Raw genomic sequence first — 22618 nt, forward strand, 5'->3', positions numbered from 1 at the left:
ATGGATGTAACAGAAATGAAATTAAGGTTCTGACCAAAGAATGATGTGGGGACAAATTTATCCCCAACCCCACAGGAACTCTATTTTTCTGTCCTGTCCCTGTCCCATTCCTGTAAGCTCTGCCTTAACTGCACAAGCCTTAAATAGGCTTGTGCAGATGAGGACAGAGCTTGTAGGAATGGGGCAGGGACAGAAAAATAACTCTCTGGGACAGGAAAATGAGTTCCCGTGGGGACGGGGAAAAACTTGTCGCCGATCATTCTCTAGTTCTGACTTCAATCAATGCAGTAATATGTAGAGAAGAATGAGAAAAAAAGAAAACAAAGGGAAACACATTGCAGGATAGGGCACAGTTTTGCTATGTTTTTAAAAACTATATTGTATATACTGTAAATGCTATACAATGTTTCCATCTACAGCAAAGCAGGAAAAAGCAAGTAGTTGCCATATGTACTGTATGACTCAAATTCATGTTAAAATTTATTGAGGCAGTTTTATCAATGTGTGCATAAAATAATTTAAAAAGAACCCAAGTACACAGTTTCAACATATTCTGTTCATTTTCACATTCAATAAAAACAAATAAATCCCTCATTCTCTGTATGAATTCACTACATGCATACCACCCAAAGAGAAAAAATGGGGGATTGGAGGTGGGGAGAAGAGAGAGGTCACACAACCCAGGATATTTTTCCAGTCGCATCTCAATTTACCAAATGGCACAATGAATCATCTTCTAAAATAAGGTGTCTTAGCAATCCCATTAAAAATTGAGGGAGAAAATATATTTAGACTTAAAAAAAAATAACATTTCAAGGTTTGTCAAAACATCTGGACATTGTAGAAATAGCTACCTTGAAATATGTTAACAAGGTTCAAACCAAGGCATTTACAAACCAAATAATGTTGAACTAAGGAGAGAAAGTTCAAAAATTTAATAAGTGAAAATGTATAAAAAATGAAATTAAGGATCTGACTTAACACAATATACTAATCAACTCTAAACTGACCCTCAGAAACAGGTGGTAATATGCTACTGTCAGGGCCTTTTTCACTCCATGACAGTTTAAGCATGCCTTTAAAACACTGAAAATAATACATATTTACAATGGATAATCTTAAAACCTCTCCTGCTGTGACAATGCAGCTATAGCATTGCCAAACTCAAAATAAAGCTAACACGCATTTAATCTCCCAAGTAACAAGTTACAGACAGCTTTCTAGAAGCATAGGGCTCCTGATAGGATCTGTGTGGATTCTTCCCAGCCTCTGAAAGGATCATAAGTCATTCATTTCCAGCTCCACTGAAAGGAACTCAAAATTGTTAAGATTATAAAATTTGGCTTGCTGCCAAATGCTTAAAACAGACTATACTATCACTGAGGGCTCCTTTTACGAAGGAGGCGGCGGTAGCGGTTAGCGCACGCTATGGCCCTAACACACCTTCGTAAAAGGAGCCCTGAGTGCTTAAGACACAATGCTAACATCCTCTTTTACTCTCTAGAGGTCTGGTCTGGGAAGTATACAGCTACTGCAGACCATTCTCTTTGATTTCAGGCCCAAATTAATAGATTTTATGCAGAACCCTACTTTTAGTGGGGGGGAAGGAGAAAGTACTGTTTGGTACAGAAAATAATAATGTTGCAAGTGACCCACAAAATATTGGTCCTTAGTTTAACAACTTGCAGGCTATCATGCTGTACTCTCAAAAACTCCATCAACCCCAAACAAAAGCCCTTAGAAAATCCAACATTGGAGCTCAAATTATAATGAGAGCAAACAACAAAAAAATGGAATGGTAGTCTACAAGCAAACTTGTTTGTTTCTAATTCAATTACTATAGCAAAATTTATCCTCTGTATTATCTTTCATGACTTTATTTAATATTTCTTTTGTACATGAAGAAAAACATTTTCATATATCCATCATGAACAGAAAACAACAACAAAAAAAACAAAAAAAAAACCCAATGCAAAACTAGAAGAAATTTGTCCTTCACCAAAGCAAAACTTTGCTAAAGATGCCAAACCAATGTCAGCTTTTCAATAAATATTTCTGTTTTCCTTGATGTCTACATTTCCATCTTCAACCAGTCCCAGTGGAAACTGAAGGCTCATCCTAATTTGTATGTTGATAGAGCATCGTGGCTCACTGTGTCTGGTAGCTTGCCATGCTGTACCCTGGCTGGCTAGGTATTACTGGGGCACCTTGTCCTTGGGGAGCCTGACCACCAAATCCACCCATCCAAGCAGCAGACTGTGACTGTCTGAAATAAATTAAAACACAATTAAACACATTTTTCTTTCTAGTTTGTCTGGAAAAATTAAGTATTCATATATTTTTAAATATTTTGTTTTCTTTTACAAATACAGAATTATAAACCATTACAAATTTCCTAACAAGTCAACCTGATAAACAAAGTATTCATATATTAAATGCATTTACTAACAGCATTACTGCACACAAGTGCAGGTTCCAGAAGAATAAAATGGCAGACATCATCAGGTTGAATTAAGCTACATTTTAAGTCAGTGCTCTCTCAATCTGTTTGTGTCTGAAGAAATTAGCAACAAGGAAAACCCATTCTGGAAAGTGATCTTCTCTTAAATACTATGCCACATGGAATACAGAGACCTAGAGGCAGCAAGTTGAGAACTGCACTAGTAGAGAACAGGTAGAGAAGATAGTGGTAGTGCAAGCTTTTCTCTCCCACAAAACAGGTATGATATAGAAGCACTGCAAGCATTAATCACACCTTCCATTCACTATGCAGTGCACAGCACATGCAGCAACACAACTGTTTACATCAGGGGTGTCAAAGTCCCTCCTCGAAGGCTGCAATCCAGTTGGGTTTTCAGGATTTCCCCAATGAATATGCATGAGATCTATTAGCATACAATGAAAGCAGTGCATGCAAATAGATCTCTTGCATATTCATTGGGGAAATCCTGACAGGATTGCGGCCCTCGAGGAGGGACTTTGACACCCCTGGTTTACATAGTGTTCACTGTGAATAGAACAAATCAGCCACACAGGTAGATTTCTTCTAACTACATAAAATGTTTTATAGCAAGCAGTAGAAAAGCTCAAAAGGCTTTACATTCTTCATGGGACTTTCTCCTTACCACTGTGTGGGGCTTAATAAGCCAACTTTGAAAGAAAGGCAGAAGGGAGTGGATGGCTGTTAAACATAGACAGTACCTGGGGAATGTTTGTGTGAGACAAACCACCATCTAAAACCAAATAAGCTTCTGAGAAAACAACATGATATGCCTTGTCTGAAAAGCCAAAGGAATTAATTCTTTTTCTCTCACCATTCAGGTTGTGAAGGTTAAACTCATGTTAGGAAAAAATATTGCATTCCCTTACCTTGAATGAAAGTGGAAAACCTCATGACAGGCATCTTGATGAATAACTCCCAAAGAAGTTTCAAGTTTATTTAAAATTTGATTTGATCCAATGCGATTTATAATTAAAAACAGGGTTGTATTAAAAGACACATATACTTTAACATTGTAATGATACATGAAACAGGAGGAGAACAGGTTGAATTAGAATGCTTTAGGAGGAAAGAGAACATATAGGGTTAGAACAGTAGGATAGGGAATTGTTACCCACTTCATTTTCATTTTAAGGATTTTAGCTCCCTGAGGAATATTTGAATTCTAGAGCGTTTGAGCTGCTCAATTGAAAGTGTCCTTGAAGAATCAGCTTTTTAAAAGTCCTTTGAACTTATATGTATTGAAAGGGAATTCCAAGCTTGTGGTGCCGTAACAGAGAAAATCATGTCCCTCCGCATATAAATGAATCTCAAGGAAGGGATTTCTCCTCAGATCTTAAAGATCTAGTAGGAACATATGGAATAAGGAGTCTTTCAAGTTTCAAGTTTATTATTTTTTCTTGATTAATCGCTATATCTAATTCAAAGCGATGTACATAGTAAAAAATAATTAAAAGAAAACATACAATACAAACTTTAAATACTTACAATGAATAATATAAACTACATTACATTGGGTAAGAAGGGTTTATGAAATACATTTGTCGAATAAAAGAGATACATAGGAAAAACACAAAAGGGGAAACATTAAAACGAATGGTACAAAATATTGGAATTATTGGTTTGAATATTATTAAATTAAATATTAAAAGCATCATTAAACAAAAATGTTTTTAATTGGATGATTTTAAATTTTACCAAGTCTTGTTCATTACGTAAAAAAATTGGAAGAGCATTCCAGGTTTGTGGGGCTGTTACAGAAAATATAAATTGTCATCTGGTGTTTATAAGGAATGCAGGAGCTCTTGTGTGTCAGTCCTAATTTATAGGTGATTCTATAATTTATGGGTAATCAATGAGCTTTTTTAAGAGGGGAGTAACATGATTAAATTTTTTCTTTTTAGTAATTATTTTTATTTCAGTGTTTTCTATTATTTGTAACCTGCGTAGTTCCATTAATATTATTCCCTTATATAATCCCTATTAGGAAAGGTACTTTTCAACCATCCATAAAAACCTTCTATTTAGTAACTCTTCCGGCCCTCAGAAATGCCACCAGTTGTTCAACAGATTTTCATAACAGCTGGCTTTATGCATCCAATCTTCACCGGGTATTTTATAATTGGTATTTTATAATTTCACTCAATATAAGATAAGTTGTAGCCCTGAGGAAACCCCCTAAGGGTGAAACATGTTGGCGTGCTGATCCCTAGCTGTTTACCACCCAAGCTAAGTACAAACATACATATATACCATATACCTTAGTAAAGTGGATGGTTTAACTTATTTTATATTGAGTGAAATTATAACGTATCAATTATAAAATGACCCGGTGAAGATTGGATGTGTAAAGCCAGCTGTTATGAAAATCTATTGAACAACTGGTGGCATTTCTGAGGGCCGGAAGAATTACTAAATAAAAGGTTTTTATGGATGGTTGAAAAGTACTTTTCCTAATAGGGATTGAGGTTTTACCTTCTATTGAAATATATTTTCTTAACGCAATATATTAATTCCCTTATACAAGGCATTACAGAATTCAATTTTTGATATGACCAATGAATGTATTAAAATATTTAAAGACTGTTCTTTGAGGAATGGGGATAGAAACATAGAAAAATAGAAGATGACGGCAGATAAGGGCCAAGCCCATCAGGTCTGCCCACTCTACTGACCCACCCCCAAGTCTACTATCCTAGGGATCCCACTCTTGGTGACAGGTTCCCTTGGCTTAACTCTCTAAGGGATCCCACATGGGCATCCCATTTGCTCTTAAATTCTTGCACGCTTTTTGCCTCGATCACCTGCACCGGGAGCTCATTCCAAGGATCAACCACTCTCTCGGTGAAGAAATATTTCCTGGTGTCGCCATGAAATTTCCCGCCCCTGAGTTTGAGCGGATGCCCTCTTGTGGCTGAAGGTCCTGTGAGAAAGAGAATCTCTTCTTCCATCTTGATACGGCCGGTAATATACTTAAACGTCTCGATCATGTCTCCTCTCTCCCTACGTTCCTTGAGTGAGTACAGCCGCAAATTTTTCAGCCTTTCCTCGTACGATAGATCCTTGAGCCCCGAGACCATCCTGGTGGCCATCCGTTGCACCGACTCTACTCTCAGCACATCTTTTCGGTAGTGTGGCCTCCAGAATTGCACACAGTATTCCAAATGAGGTCTCACCATGGTTTTGTATAATGGCATTATGACTTCAGGCTTCCGGCTGACGAAACTCCTGCGGATGCAACCTAACAACTGTCTTGCCTTAGATGAAGCCTTCTCCACATGATCAGCAGTTTTCATGTCTGCGCTGATGATCACTCCCAAGTCTCGTTCTATTGAAGTTCTAGCTAAGGTCTCACCATTCAAGGTGTAAGTTCTGCACGGATTTCTGCTGCCGAGGTGCATGATCTTGCATTTCTTAGCGTTGAAGCCCAGCTGCCAGGTCGAGGACCAAAGCTCCAACAAATGTAGGTCCTGTGTCATACTATCGGGTGAATTGCCGTCTCTCACTATATTGCATAGTTTGGTGGCGTCAGCAAATAACGTTATCTTACCTTGAAGCCCCTGAGTTAGGTCCCCTATGAGTATGTTGAAAAGGAGTGGGCCCAAGACTGAGAACTGCAGTACTCCACTGGTCACCTCCGATAGCGATCGAATCATCCGTAGCCTGTAAAAGCAGCTTCTAACCAGTGAGCTTATTTCTTCATGATAATTTAGTTTCTGGTCAAGAATAACTCCCAATATTTTAACCTTTGAAACTTTTTATAGTGTTATGTTATTGATGTTTATGTGTAAACCTAAGCAGAAACCAAATCTGTCTTACCCAAGAATGGAAGATTAGGTTTATACCTTCGATAATCTTCTTTCTGTTAGTCCCTGTAGGATCACAAAAAAATATTTATATACAGATCAACGTCAGAGATTTTATGTGCCACGTTTCCTCAAATGGAGAAAAGACCTCAGTGTTTCCCAGGAACACACCCGCATGTGGATCATATCAGCATGTGGATCATTATTAGAATGAGTGAATCAATAATAATAATAATAATAACAGCTTATATACCGCAATACCGTGAAGTTCTATGCGGTTTACAAAGATTAAGCAAAGGTACAAATTGATTGACTTTAAGAGGGGAGGAAGAAAGAGGGTTAATAGGACAGGAAATCCATTTTTGAGGAGAGAGTGATCAATAGAACAAGTTAATTGCTATAGAGGGGAGAGAGAAGAGAGGATCAGTTGTCTAGATACTTTAGGAACAGGTGTGTTTTCAGACGTTTCCTAAATTCCTCATAAGTAGTGGGCGAAAGCAATTGTTCTAGGTCTTTACCCCATGATGCTGCTTGGTGCGAGAGAAGATGTTCATGGTGTTTTTTCAGTTTACAACCTCGAACTGGGGGGGAAACGAAGTTGGAATGTGAGCTTCTCTTGTGTCTGTTGGATGAGAAGACGAAAAAGTCAGTTATATATTTGGGGGCAAGTCCGTGTAGTGTTTTGAAGCAGAAGCAGGCAAATTTAAACTTTACGCGCGCATCCATTGGCAGCCAATGCAGCTGCCGGTAGTAGGGTGTCACGTGGTCAAACTTCCTCAGCCCAAAGATCAGCTTGACCGCTGCACTTTGCATCAATTGTAAACGCTGCATGTTCTTTTGGGAAATTGCTAAATAGGCGATGTTACAGTAGTCAAGTAGACTCAGTACGAGGGATTGGATTAGGGTTCTGAATAGAGAATGACACGGTGAAAAAATTGGTCCCCGTCACCGCCCCGTCCCCGTCTCACCATCCTCTGCACCGCCCCGTCACCGTCATTCCCTTCACCGCCCCGTCACCGCCACTGCCACCCCATTCACCGCCCCGTCACCGCCACTGCCACCCCATTCACCGCCCCGTCACCGTCACCGCTGCATACATAAAAGCCTCAAACGGGTACGATTTTATATACTTTTCTAATATCTCCCCTATGTATCTGCCATTGCCCCCCCCTGTGTCCATATACCATCCCCATGGCATGTCCCCTTTTTGTCTCTGTCCCTATGCCCCATGCACATAATTTCCCCTCTTTCTGTTACCTTCCTGTGTCCAGATTTCCCCTATCTTCCTCTTCCATACCAGTGTGTCTCTTCTTTTCAACCCCATCTAGCTTTTTTCCCTCTTTCTTCCCCCCCCCCTGCTTCTAGCATCTGGCTCACCTGCCTGTCCTTCCCTTTCTTTCCTGCTGTGGGTTTTTCTTTCCGTTTTCATCACCTTGGCCCAGAATCCTTTTCCCTTTCACTCCCTCCTTACAGTCTGAGCCGGGAACACGGGTGATCGCACGGTCCACGCAGCCCCCACCCGCCTGCCCAATCGATCCTAGTGTTTAGCCAGCTCTCTCCCTTCTCCTCACCTTAATTTGCAGGCTTTCTTTTTCAGCGACCTGCACGCTTTCCCAAAGAGCCGCACACGCGCGGCTGCTCAGTGTTCAATCTTCTGCTCTGCTGCAACTTCCTGTTTCCGGTTGCGTCAGAGCAGAAGATCGAAACTGAGCAGCAGAGGCTCTTTGATAGCGGGCGGGTCGCCGAAAAAGAAAATCTACAAACTAAGGTGAGGAGAAGGGAGAGAGCTGGCTAAACACTAGAATCGATTGGGCAGGCGGGTGTGAGCTGCGGGGACCGCGCGATCCTTCATGCCTCACTGCGGGGACAAGACCCATTCACCGCCCCGCGGGCGGTGAATGGCCTTGTCCCCGTCGCCGCAGCGACTGCTAGTTTTCTTCCCCGTTTTCGGCGGTGACCCGCGGCTAAAATGCGGTGGCCGCGGGTAAACCGCCACCGTGTCATTCTCTAGTTCTGAATGCCGCAGTATCGAAATAAGCTTTAATGGATCTGAGTTTCCAGAGAGTGAAAAATCCCTTTCTGATCAAGGAGTCCACCTGGTCTCTCATGGTTAGGCACTGATCCAAAGTTACACCTAGTATCTTTATGGTAGGTTGGATAGGGTAATTAAGATTATTGATACATAGTGGTGATTTGGTGTCAAGCGGATGTGGCGAAGCAACGAAGAAAGTTGTCTTTTCTGAATTAAGTTTGAGCCTAAAGGTTGTCATCCAGTGCTCCATCACGTTTATGGCTTCTGAAACTTTAGGAATAGTTTCAGAGATAGAATTAACGAATGGGATGATGATCGTAAAATTATCTGCATAACTAAATAGTTTTATCCCTAACTGGGTTAGCTGCGTGCCTAGTGAGGACATGTAGACGTTGAAGAGCAATGGAGATAGCGGAGACCATTGTGGCACACCGGATGGATTGCTCCAGGTATCTGAAAGTTCATAATTAAAACGTACTTGATAAGTGCGGGACATAAGGAAGCCACGGAACCAATTCAGAACCTCGTCCCTGATCCCAATGGCGTCTAGGCATTGCAGCAGTTTCCCGTGGTCTACTAAATCAAAGGCAGAACTCATATCGAATTGCATAACCAGGGCATTAAAGCCCTTTCTAAACAGTAGGCGCAGATTGTCTAAAATAGCTGCAATTACTGTCTCAGTACTGAATAACGGTCTAAAACCGGATTGAGTTTCATGTAGGAGAGAGAACTGATCCAGATAATCCATCAGTTGGGTGTGTACCAATTCCTCCATAATTTTTTACAATAAACGGAATGGATGCTACTGGTCTGTAGTTGGATATTATAGCTGAAGATTCTTTTCTATTTTTTAGAATTGGGGTTATTATTATGTGACCGAGAGGAACTTCCCAGTTTTTAGGTTATGAGCCAAATATTGCATCAACGATAGTTTAAATACTAAAGGTGCCGCTTTCATGATTTCTGGGGGGCATGAGTCCAGAACGCAATAGGATTTAGAGTATTTGTTATAGAGTCTGTTGTAATTGTTCCACTCTAAATCTTGAAAGGAGCTCCAGATCATGTCTGCCAGTGTATCATTTCCTTGGGTGATAGGTATCGGATGATCACTAGAGTCGTTTGTTGAACAATGAATTCTAGGTCTTTAATTTTCGAATCGAAGTGTAGTGCTAAGTCATTTGCAGAGGGTAACTTAGAGTTGTGTGTGGGTGTGGTGTAGCGAGCGGTGTCAAATAAATTTGTGATCAGGTTGAATAGCTCCTTTGTATTGATTCCTTGTGAACCATTACAAGATGAGTTGATTTTAATTGAGTAGAATGCTTTACGTTTGTCTTTTATCATTTGTTTATAGATTTTTATGTTAGCTCTCCATTTGTTAAGGTCTGTTAGTTCTCCTGTTTTTTTCCAAGTTCTTTCTAGTCGTCTAGCTAGTTGTTTCAGTTTTAGAAGTTCGGTGTCAAACCATTTGTTATATTTATTTGCATTGCTTTTGCTATTGTGTATAGGGGCGATTTTATCTAAAATGGATGTGCTGGTTGTCATCCAGTGATCCCAGAAATTGATTCCTTCTTCTATCTCTGATTGCAATTCATATCAATATATTGATGTGTTTTTGAAACAACTTGTACCATCAATTAAATCTTTTATTCAAGATACAACTCATTTTTTACGTGTAATGTCCCAATTCCATCCCACTGGAAATACTGTATTAGTGACTCTTGATGGTACGGTCATTGTATACGAATATTCCACAAGACTTAGCCTTGACCATTCTGGAGGAATGTTTGGACCATAGGATGTGTCCTCATCAAGTACCCTCGGATTTTCTAATAAAATTATTGTCAGTATCACTTAAGAAAAACTATTTAATTTTTCAAGGGTTTTTTTTTACCAGCAGTTAAGCGTAACAGCAATGGGTGATACATGCGCCCCATCTTTAGCTAATCTCTTCATGGCTAGTTTCGAGGAGAATTTTGTATACAACTCCACATGGTTCTCAAAGGTGGCACTTTGGTGTCGATACATTGATATCTTCTTGTTATGGGAAGATACAGTACCCAATTTGCATTCGTTTTGTTGATTTTTGTGAATTATTATCTACCTACAATAAAATTTGATATATTGCTTGACATTCAAAAGATTTCATTCTTGGATGTCTTGATAACTATCAATGAAGATAAATTTTATACTTCGGTTTTTAGGAAATTTTCAGATAAAAATACTTTTTTGGAGTTTTCAAGTTTGCACCCACAACACCTTAAGGAAAGCCTCCCGAATTCTCAGTTTCTCCGGTACCATACATTATGTTCTACCAAGAAAGAATTTAAAGAGCAAGCTAAGATCCTAGGAGATAAGCTCTGGAGTCAGGGATACCCAGAGACCTGTATTACAAAATCTTAAAAGAGAGCATTAAACAATAAGAGGGACCTATTGCTACAGTATACAGAACCTAAACCTGAAACTGATAAGCTAGGGTGTATTTTACATCATTCAGAACAAGCCTGTTTTTCTTGCAAAATATTGAAGAAACATTGGAACAACAGCATACGCTAGAAATAAGAACTTACAGGAACTTATCTGCCCAACTAGTAAGGGGGCAGTGCAAGTTATTGACACACAGAATAGCCAGGATGGGAAAGTGGGACACTTGTTCCGTTTGCAGTATTATGCAAGAATGTACTTCGTTTGTAAATCCATATGACAATAGAGAGTATATACTCAAATCTTATACTACATGTGAGACGAGTGGAGTAATTTATGCCATAAACTGCCCATGTAATTTGTTATATATTGGGAAGACCTCTAGACCCTTTAAGGATCATTGAGCATAGGTCCTATCTGACATGTAACAAAATAGAAGCACCGATGGTGCAACATTATTTAGAGGTAAACCATACTTTTTCAGAAATGCGCTGTTGGATTATAGATCAATTATTTCCATCAAGCAAAGGTGGGGACTTTAAAACTTTTCTTAGGCAGAGGGAACAAAAATGGATATTTAAATTATGAACTTATATCCCCGAATGGCCTGAATGCCAGAACAGAATGGCGTGCATTTTTTTTTTTTTTTTAAATCCTTACCAGGAGAGGTAGAGCTGTCGTGATTGGTTGTCTCCCCTCTCCTAGGTAGTTACATAAGAACATAAGCAGTGCCTCCGCCAGGTTAGACCATAGGTCCATCCTGCCCAGCAGTCCGCTCCTGCGGCGGCCCAAACAGGTCACGACCTGTCTGAATCACCAGAAGTGGCCCCCTTGCCACCTTGGTTTCCCATTGAGTCCTATCTTCCCATCGAAGTCCTAACCCTCCGGTCTTGCACATGCACGACCTGGTTGGGTTTCTATACTTATTACCTGGTTAGCTTTCTATACCTGTGTTACATCCCAGCACCTCTCTCAGTATCCCACGATCCCTTTATCCCTCAGGAATCCGTCCAATCCCTGTTTGAATCCTTGTACCGTACTCTGCCTGATCACTTCCTCCGGTAGCGCATTCCAAGTGTCCACGACCCTTTGTGTGAAAAAAAACTTCCTTGCATTTGTTTTGAACCTATCTCCCTTCAGTTTCTCCGAATGCCCCCTCGTACCTGTTGTCCCCTTCAGCCTGAAGAATCTGTCCCTATCCACCCTCTCTATGTCCCTCATGATCTTGAAGGTCTCTATCATATCTCCCCTGAGCCTCCTTTTTTCCAGAGAGAAGAGCCCCAGCCTATCCAACCTCTCGGCGTATGGGCAGTGTTCCAGCCCTCTTACCAGTTTCGTTGCTCTCCTTTGGACTCTCTCAAGTACTGCCATGTCCTTCTTGAGGTACGGCGACCAATATTGAACGCAGTATTCCAGATGTGGACGCACCATCGTCGATACAATGGCATGATGACTTCCCGCGTCCTGGTTGTTATGCCCCTCTTTATGATGCCCAGCATCCTGTTGGCTTTTTTCGAGGCTGCTGCGCACTGTGCAGATGGCTTCAGTGATGCATCCACCAGCACACCCAAGTCTCTCTCAAGACTGCTGTCTCCCAACAATGCCCCCCCCAATTTGTAGTTGAACAACGGGTTCTTTTTCCCTATATGCATGACCTTGCATTTTTCCACGTTAAAGCGCATTTGCCATTTGTTTGCCCAGTCTTCCAGCTTGTCCAGGTCCCTTTGCAGGTCCTCACACTCCTCCCTGGACCTAACTCTGCCGCACGATTGGCTCATTATGATATCAGCACTTTTTCTTTAAAAACCCAGGCAGACGCCGAGTCGCCATTTCTTTTGTGAGAATCTTTGAAGCGGTAGCTCCTTATTTAAAGTGAGTGTATTAGAAGTAACGATATAGCTTAAAAATTATTGCTTTTACTGAAAGTCATTGGATTTGTTTTGTTTTTTAGATATTCCCCTGATACAGCAACTATGTGAAACAGGGCCTGTCTGGAAATCTAAAAAGGAAATTTGAATTATCCCTCCGAGTGTGGCAAATTAGCACTTGGCTTTAACTGCGAACTGCGGTGATTTTTTTCAATATCAGAGGATAAAATGTTCACTTAAGTGCTTGTTTCCTATTATTTTGAAAATTTATATCTTTTGAAATCTACTCCAAAGGTTTTGATAGCTACATATTGTACTACATATAATGGAGTTTTTCTTAGACCAAGGATGTATTTCTCTGTGGCAACTAAGTACTTGCCATAGAAAGTTTCCCGGGTGTGTTCCTGGGAAACACTGAGGTCTTTTCTCCGTTTGAGGAAACGTGGCACATATAATCTCTGACTTTGATCTGTATATGAATATTTTTGTGTGGTCATATTTATTTAAGATATTCAGCTTGTATTTATACATTTTAATCCCTGTAGGATTCCATACACTAGGTGTTCAATCCCAAACCGCAATCCAGGAGTTGCAGAAATCCACAAACTTTTCAGAGCACATGCTCCACCTCCTTAGCATGAGAGCTAGCAAACATGTCCAGTTAAGTACTAAAGCCAAGCAACATACCTAGTCAAATCCATGAGAAGTAAGTAAGGGAGAAGAGCCCCAGCAACATAAGTAATTCTTGAACTGGTTGTCCAAATGGCAGATGAAATTTAATGTGGACAAATGCAAAGTGATGCACATTGGGAAGAATAACCCGAATCATAGTTACCGGATGCTAGGGTCCACCTTGAGGGTTAACGCCTAAGAAAAGGATCTGGGTATAACAGTAGACAATACGATGAAACCTTTTGCCCAATGTGTGGCGGCAGCCAATAAAGCAAACAGGATGCTAGGAATTATTAAAAAAGGGATAGTTAACGTTATAATGCCCCTGTATCGTTCCATGGTGCGACCTCATCTGGAGTATTGAGTTCAATTCTGGTCTCCTTATCTCAAGAAAGATATAAAGGTGCTAGAAATGGTTCAAAGAAGAGCGACCAAGATAGTAAAGGGGATGAACTCCTCTCGTATGAGGAAAGATTAAAACGGTTAGGGATTTTCATCTTGGAAAAGAGACGGCTGAGGGGGAGATGTGATGGAAGTCTACAAAATCCTGAGTGGAGTGGAACGGGTACAAGTGGATCGATTTTTCACTCTGTCAAAAATTACAAAGACAAGAGGACCCTCGATGAAGATACAGGGAAATATTTTTAAAACCAATAGGTGGAATTTTTTTTCCACTCAGAGAACAGTTAAACTCTGGAATGCATTGCCTAAGGATGTGGTAAGAGCGGATAGTGTAGCTGGTTTTAAGAAAGGTTTGGACAAGTTCCTGGAGGAAAAGTCTATAGTCTGTTATTGAGAAAGACATGGGGGAAGCCACTGCTTGCCCTGGATCGGTAGCATGGAATATTGCTACTCCTTGGGTTTTGGCCAGGTACTAATGACCTGGATTGGCCCCCGTGAGAACGGGCTACTAGGCTTGATGGACCCAGTAAGTCTAATCTTATGTTCTTATGGATGTCAGGGTCCATTTGGGCTTGCCTCATAGGAAGATGTGTCATAGGAATAAATGTATTTCTGTGGATGAATAGATGGAAGACCTAATGAATGTTGTAGTTAGCTAGAGTATGATGAAAGAGCTTGAGGATATGGTTGAACTTATTGTTTTAAGTAGTGTCTGCTTTGTATAAATAAAATGTGTAATCTGCCTAGAAACAGATTGATAGAGCAAAAAATAAATCAAATACATAATAAATTTATTGTGATTTATTAACTGTCTTTATGAAGAGTTTCACCAATTCGGTGTACAGCAGGTACAGTTTAACGTAAAATTTACAATTTTGTTAATAGCATAACAATAGTAAAATGACCAAATATAAACAAATATAATATATAAGGTAAGCTTGGCATGGCAAATTAAACCTAATAACAGGAGTAACATGAAACTATATCAGAAATATTTAACAGCTCTGTATCAACTGAAGGCTCATTGCGTCCAAGCATCTTTATTTTCTCTCTCTAGTTATGGAAACTGAAACTGAAAGATAGGCGTATGACCTGTGTAAAATGCATAATAAAAACAGGTTCAGAGGTATAATCATAATCTATTGGAATTTTGGTAGTGTGGATTGTCGTTCGAGCATACAACCCTCTGACTTCAGATTATAAAACTTCAAGTGAGAAACTCTGTTTGATCTAAACTAGAGTAATTTATTATTATTTTTTTAATTATATATTTATTTAATTTTTCAATATAATCAAGCATAAACTTGTACAGAAAGGAAATTCAGTAAGAAATTAATATAAAAGTAAACAATATAAACAGATATCAAATATAAGCATAAATTTCAACTCAAGTCCTCAAAAGAGATCCAAGGTGGATAATAGGCGAATAAAGAAAATTACGATTTACAAAAGTAGTAACTAGAATGAGATTAGTGCACCCTTACTTAAACTGAGCACTCATATTCCATCTTTCTCCAGACATGAAGTTGAGAGAAAGGTTGTCAGTTGAGATGGCTCGAAGAAAACAAATTTATATGAACGATAATTACACATTTACATGGATGTCGCAATTAAAAGGTCGCCCCCCAGGGCTATAACACCAGGTTTCCTTAGCAAAAATTCACGTCTCCTTCTCTGCGTATCCTTAGTCAAATCTGGGAACATCTGAATTTTACAACCTAAAAATTATTTTTGTTTATTTTTAAAGAAAAGTCTCAACAACCAGTTTTTATCTTGTGCAAGAGCTACTGTCAAAAGTAAAGTTGCTGGGGGTCACTAATTCTTTATCAGATATTTCCAAAATATTAGATATATTCATTAAGTCATGTCCCAATTTCTGTTGCTGTTGTTGATCCTGAGTCTTGTTTGGAAGATAATAGACCTGTGTAAATATTGGTAAAGACTCTTCAGAAAGATCCAATACTTCCATCTCCAGGTTCCTTTAGAATAAAAAAGGAGATGGAGTAAAGGGTGTTGTGGATAATGTCCATTAAGCAATAGGAAAAACAGAACCGTAGGGAAAGATACTCAAGGTAATTAATTGTTTGAGCATCCTGAAAAGTACTGGATGGTACAATGAGAGGCACATTGCAGTAAAAAAAACAAGCAAACCTGGTTGATCCTGCTTACAGCATAAAGCAGTAAAGCATTCATAGTATTTTCCAACTTTCCGCTTGATTGGTTGCTTTTGCTTCCTTTGCGGTGGTGGCCTAGAAGCAGAAGGTTTAGAAGTATATAGTCTCCGATACGAATAGGAAGGACTAGCAGACTGCTGTGAAGCTGGAGGCTTAGGGCTCCTTTTACTAAGATACGCTAGCGGTTTTAGCGCTTGCAAACCACGTGCTAAACAAAAAATACTAACGCAAGCCCTATGGAAGTGTTAGCGTCTAGGGCGCGCGCTAAAACTGCTAGCGCATCTTAGTAAAAGGAGCCCTTAGTCTTTGTTCTGACTAAAGAATTCCAATTCTTTTCATTTTGTATCAATTCTTGTGTGGCTGCCTCAATGGAATCGCCAAAAAGTTCTTCTCCTAAACATGGAATACTGGCTAATCTATCCTGGAGATTGAAGTCCATATCAGAGACTCTTAGTTAAGCTAGATGTCTCAAAGCCACCGACATTGAAGATGCACTGGATGACATCTCAAAAGCATCACAAGCTTACCTTGTTATATACTTTCTATTCTGTGAAAGATTTTTTTTAAACATGGAAGGGAATCCAACTTAACAGACTCTACACCAGCCATGCACAACTCAAAAATAATCCGGGGCCGCAACGGAAGTCGGAAAATGTAGCGTAGGCTGGAGGTCGCATTAAATTTACAAAAAAAGCAAACAAATAGAAGATGGCAAACCTCAATATTTTCAAGAAAGTACCAATTAAAAACATGTTAAGAAAGTATTAGATAACTAAATTTAATAATGTTAACTTACCAAAAGCATGACAAACTGCCACATTTGTACTTGTTCAATGGACCCTTAATGTGAGACGTTGCATCTCATGTCACCAAACCCTGGACTTGTCTTATTTGGGCTCTGTACCCTGGATAGGATTAAAGATAGAAGCACAGACGTCGGAACGCTGCATGGTTTGGGGGGGAGGGAGGCAGGAGCTCCGCCCTAGCCCCGGTGGAGCCCTACAGTGTAGGTGCAGCATCTCCCTAGCTCCCGACTCCCCACCCACCTCCTCCCGGCGTTGTAATTGTAAGTCTTCACGCAGCCACTGCGAAGCATCAGTGAGCAGGCCTGCCCTGGAAGTAGAATGAAGTGCTCCGGGCCAGGCTTGCTCATTAACGTGGCAGCTGCCCGAAGATTTAAAATTAGAACATCAGGAAGCGGGTGGGTGGGTAGACAGTACGAGTTCACAATTCGTAGAAACCCTGGCGCGAGCCGCAATGAGAGCCGTATCGGAAGGACTACCAGGTGAAATTGAAAGAAGCCAAGAGAGAGATACAAACATCTGGCGAAAGCACAAGCGGAAGAGCAAATGGCTAGGAATGTAAAAAAGGGAAACAAAATTTTTTTCAGATATATTAGTAAAAAGAAGAAGAAAAATGGAATTTATTTATTTTTTAAAATTTCTATACCGTTTTTTTCCAAGACGGTTTACAAAAAGTTACATACATAAAATATAAAAACAAATCAGAACAAAGTAGGAACAAAAGCAGACAGATTCAATCCTTACATAAGATCAATTATTCATAGAAATGCATCTACAAATAGTTGTGTTTTTAACATTTTCCTGAATGAGTGCCTGTCTCTACATTTTTGAATTTGACAAACAAGGCTATTCCACAACTTTACTCTAGCACATATAAAAATCATAACATTTGTTTCCACATATTTAGGATTAGCCTTTGTTTTCAGCAATGCTGAATTTTCAGAGCGCAATGATCTTGATGGTTGACATCCAGACATCAAACTCTTAAAAAATTCAGGGATCGTGCCATATAAAAATTCCTGACATAACATAATTGTTTTGTATTGAATTCTAAATACCACTGGCAGCTAATGCAATTGATGGAGATATAGAGTAATGTGCTCATATCTTGGCGTTATCTAGCGATGGCATTCTGAACCACCTGCAATGCCCTAAAAGATGATATGTACGATATGTGGAGAGTGACGAGGAAAAAGCACATGTTAAACAAATACTTCTGTTCTGTGTTCATGGAAGAAGATCCTGGAGAAGATCCGAGATTGTCTAAGTTACACACGAGAATGGAGTAGATACCATGTCGTTCACGGAAGAAAGTGTTTATGAACAACTTGAAAAATTTAAGGTAGCCAAAGCGATGGGACCGGACGGGATCCATCCAAGGATATTGAGGGAGCTCAGAGAGGTTCTGGCAGGTCCAATTAAAGATTTGTTCAGTAAATCCTTGGAGACGGGAGTGGTTCCTGGAGATTGGAGAAGAGTGGATGTGGTCCCTATTCACAAAAGTGGTCCCTAATCACAAATAGAGACCACTCTTCTCTTTCCTTCAACGACCATCTCAACTTCTTGGTAAAATCATGCTTTTTTAGCCTCCACATGCTGAGGAAAGTGAGATCCTGCTTCCGCCAACAACATTTTGCCATCTTTGTTCAATCTATCATCCTCTCCAGACTAGACTATTGTAATTCCATCTATCTAAGTCTAACTAAAAAAAAGTCTTCAAAGACTTCAGCTAATTCAGAACACTGCAGCCAAGTTGATCTTTGCAAAAAGCAATTTGATAATGTTTCCCCACTTCTGTCCAAACTTCACTGGCTTCCAGCAATTTCCAGGGTTCATTTTAAATGCGCTTGCCCAGCTTTTAAGATCCTACACGGCATACTCCCTCCCCTAATTTCTCTATCTTGGAAATCCTCGTGTCCTGATACCACCAGGTCCACCCAAAAACTTAAACTATCCTTCCCCCGTACAACTCTTTCTCCTCAATAACTGATCCCTTGAGCTGTTAATCTCTAACTTCCACCCTGTTAAGTTCAATCTATTTGTACCTTTCTTTTAATCTTTGTAAATCGCATAGAACTTCACAGTCCTGCGGTATATAAACTGTTGTTATTATTATTATTAAAAGGTATCCTCTATGCGAGAAAATTGGGTAAATCTTTCTTACAGGGCTTTGGAATAATCTTACTGCCCCACTACGGAATCTGGGCTCCTTCCAACTATTCTGAAAGCACCTGAAAACTAGGCTATTCACAAAAATGTAATGATCTCTTCCCCCCTATACTCAACCTCCAATCTCATTATGCTGTTTTTCCTATATTAAGCTCTTGTAAACCGTGCTGAACTCTATAATTATGGAGAGGATGTGGTATATAAACTTAAGGTTTAGTTTAGTGAGCGACATTGACGAAGGGTTTGAAGGAAAAGTTTGCCTTTTTGTGGATGATACCAAGATTTGTAACAGAGTAGATACCGAGGAAGGATTGGAAAACATGAAAAAGGATCTGCAAAGTTAAAAGAATGGTCTAATATCTGGCAACTAAAATTCAATGCAAAGAAGTGCAGAGTAATGCATTTGGGGATTAGATATCGGAAGGAGCCGTATCTGCTGGGAGGTGAGAGGCTGATATGCACGGATGGGGAGAGGGACCTTGGGGTGAGTTTCTGAAGATCTAAAGGTGAAGAAACAGTGTGACAAGGCGGTGGCTGTTGCCAGAAGGATGCTGGGCTGTATAAAGGGAGGCGTAGAAGGAAGAAGATGTTGATGCCCCTGTACAGGTCGATGGTGAGGCCCCACTTGGACTATTGTGTTCAATTTTGGAGACCGTACCTGGCGAAGGACCTGAAGTGGTCCAGAGGAAGGCGACGATAATGGTAGGAGGTTTGTGCCAGAAGACGTATGAGGAGAGACTGGAAGCCCTGAATATGTATACACTAGAGCAGTGCTCGCAAACTCAAACCCTTTGCAGGGCCACATTTTCGATTTGTAGATACTTGGAGGGCCTCAGAAAAAAATAGTTAATGTCTTATTAAATAAATTACAATTTTGCATGAGGTAAAACTCTTTATAGTTTATAAATCTTTCCTTTTGGCTAAGTCTTAATAATAATAATGTCATTTATAGCTAAAGAGACAGATGATCAAAAAACGGTTTTATTTGACTTTTGTGATTATGATAAACATACTGAGGGCCTCAAAATAGTACCTGGCAGGCCGCATGTGGACCCCGGGCCACGAGTTTGAGACCACTGCCCTAGAGGAAAGGGACAGGGGAGATATGATTCAAACGTTCAAATACTTCAAAGGTATTAACGTAGAACACAATCTATTCCAGAAAAAGGAAAATGGTAAAAGGGCATAATATGAGGTTGGGGGGTGGTAGATTCAAGCGTAATGTTAGGAAATTCTCTTTACGGAGAGGGTGGTTGATGCGTGGAATGCGCTCCCGAGGGAGGTGGTGGAAAAGAAAACGGTGACAAGAGTTCAAACAAGCGTGGGATGAATACAGAGGATCTCTAATCAGAAAATAATGGGTATACATTGAAGGAACTAAGGCCAATACTGGGCAGGCTTGCATGGCCTGTGTCCCATATATGGACATTCAGTTGAGGACTGGCTGGGGAGGGTTTTGATGGTTAGAATGGTTAAGATGGACTGACGTGAGCTTTGATGGAGACTCCAGTAGATGGAACCTAAGCACACTACTGGGCAGGGCTCTGGGTTTTTGGCCCAGAAATATCTAAGAAAAAGGATCATTTAAATTAAATTAATAATAGATTGAACAAGGATGGCAAAATGTTGTTTGCGGTGAGCAGGATCTCACTTTCCTCAGCATGTGGAGGCTAAAAAAGCATGATTTTACCAAGGAGTTGAGATGGTCGTTGAAGGAAAGAGAAGAGTCGATAATGATGCCTAGAACTTTGCTTGAGAACTCAAGCTGCAGTGTGGCGCCAGAAGGCAGAGAGAAGAGGGTAGGCAGCTGTTCTAATTTTGGGCTGAGCCAGAGTAGTTTCATTTTGGACTCATTCAGTTTCATTTGTATTGAGGGGGACCAGGATTGGAGTTTCGTTATGCATGCTGTTATGTTCTCAGAGAGGTTGGTAAGGTTCGAGTCTATCTCGAGAAAGACAAGGATGTAATCAGCATATGTATAGAGTGTTTCAAGGGAAGATAGATGGAAGAGTTTCAGGGAAGACATATAGATGTTGAAGAGAATAAGGGATAGGGGTGATCCCTGTGGGACTCCGCAAGTCGGTTTCCAAGGAGCAGGAGTGATGCCATTTGTGTTGACAGTGTAGGAGCTCACAAACATATGGGCAGACTGGATGAACCACTTGGGTCTTTATCTGCTGTCATTTACTATGTTACTACAAAAGACACCATCAATATCTTTTCTCACATCAGGCAGCATTATGGGGTAAAGATCTAGAACAATTGCTTACGCCTACTACTTATGGGAAATTCAGGAAAAGCCTAAAAACATATCTGTTCCTGAAATATCTAGGCAGCTGACCCATACAACTCTTTCTCCTCAATAACTGATCCCTTGAAATGTTAATCACTAGCTTCCACCCTGTTAAGTTCAATCAATTTGTACCATCTTTTAATCTTTGTAAACTGCATAGAACTTCACGGTCCTGCTGTATATAAACTGTTATTATTATTATTACTATGTTACCCATGTTAGATTCTCCCACTAGTGTTCATGTTGAAATGTCCAGACAACAGGAAAAAAAAACCTTACAGGCTTTACACCCCTGGTGGATTCCTGAAGTAATATGGATCGATGCCTCGTTAGAAAAAATGGATTCAGTATCTGGTAGCCTCAAAATGCTTAGGCAGGACCGATAACGAACAAAGCAGCCTCTAGAAGTAGGTTAAAAAGACTGAGCTGGTTTTGGAGACATAGATGAAGCCTCACAGTATCCTGATGATAAACCATCAATGTCAATGTAGAATGTTGATGTAAAGAATCAAAATTCCCTTCTTATGCGAGTCTTTGTAGTGGAGTCCATGGGAAATTAAAGTCCAAAGACTGTTGGAAATTAAGAAACCAGAGATGGAGTGCTGTGCCATGCAGAGCCTTGATGTGAAGAACATAGGTGTTTTACTGGTGATCGATGCTCCAATGAAGAGAATCATCAACAGCATCAATACCTTATGTGTTCAGTACTGCTGGAACATTCCCGTAGTCGAGGTAACCGATGCAAAGCAGTGGATAAAGTCATAGATCCTGGAACAAATATCCTGCACTGATACCTGAGCTGAGTGGGCATCATTGGTGCACGCCCAGTAAGGAACACAACCTGTATAGAAGGATAACATTGGTGTCAATGTATTTAAAAATGTTGATACTAAGGAGAGCAACATTTGAGGATAGACGCCGAAGCAGTACCTTGCGCCTTATGAGAATTATGCTCAGGCTAACTGGCACCGATGAGGTTGCTGACATTGAAGTAGAGATCAGTCTACAAAAAAAGTTAGCCTCCTGCAATCTCAAATCATGTACCGATAACTGACTGAGTGAGAATCATTGGTACTGCAGAGTGGGGGTTCTAGCGATCAAGTCTTATTCAGCAGTGATGCTCATCGATAAGGAATCACCATAACCATACATCATTAATGGTATTAAAAGTGCCACAGACATCGAAGTGTGAGTGCCTGAAAAGGTGATGTGCTTCAGAAATGACAACATGTATCAGACCGAAGGCCATGCATCAAGCCGACTCGATGCTTAATGGCAGGGCTCTGTCCACTGCATTGACATGGTTTAAACATTGGTACAGAAGGCATGTATCAAATATACTCATAGTAACATAGTAGATGATGGCAGATAAAGACCCGAATGGTCCATCTAGTCTGCCCAACCTGATTCAATCTAAAAATTGTTGGGGGTTATTTTTTTTCCTTCTTCTCCTTAGCTATTTCTGGGCAAGAATCTAA

The 22618-nt window shown here is 40.2% G+C and overlaps 1 protein-coding gene across 6 annotated transcripts in view; it reads right to left on the reverse strand.

Moving 5' to 3' along the window:
* Positions 1 to 449: 449 nt before the first annotated feature.
* TIAL1 (TIA1 cytotoxic granule associated RNA binding protein like 1) overlaps positions 450 to 22618 on the reverse strand; it is a 539174-nt gene continuing 517005 nt past the window's right edge. For 2 of the 6 annotated variants that reach the window (XM_033940857.1, XM_033940861.1), the window contains exon 12: positions 450 to 2266. In XM_033940857.1, the coding sequence (XP_033796748.1) occupies positions 2149 to 2266 (118 nt within the window). In that variant the 3' untranslated portion in view covers positions 450 to 2148. Of the gene's footprint in view, positions 2267 to 14509; positions 15681 to 15736; positions 15951 to 16671; positions 16781 to 22618 lie in introns of those variants that run through there. The other 4 variants (XR_004539125.1, XM_033940858.1, XM_033940860.1 and 1 more) reach the window with 4 other exon arrangements.

Source organism: Geotrypetes seraphini, chromosome 4, assembly GCF_902459505.1.
Source record: "Geotrypetes seraphini chromosome 4, aGeoSer1.1, whole genome shotgun sequence".
NCBI classification, from domain to species: domain Eukaryota; kingdom Metazoa; phylum Chordata; class Amphibia; order Gymnophiona; family Dermophiidae; genus Geotrypetes; species Geotrypetes seraphini.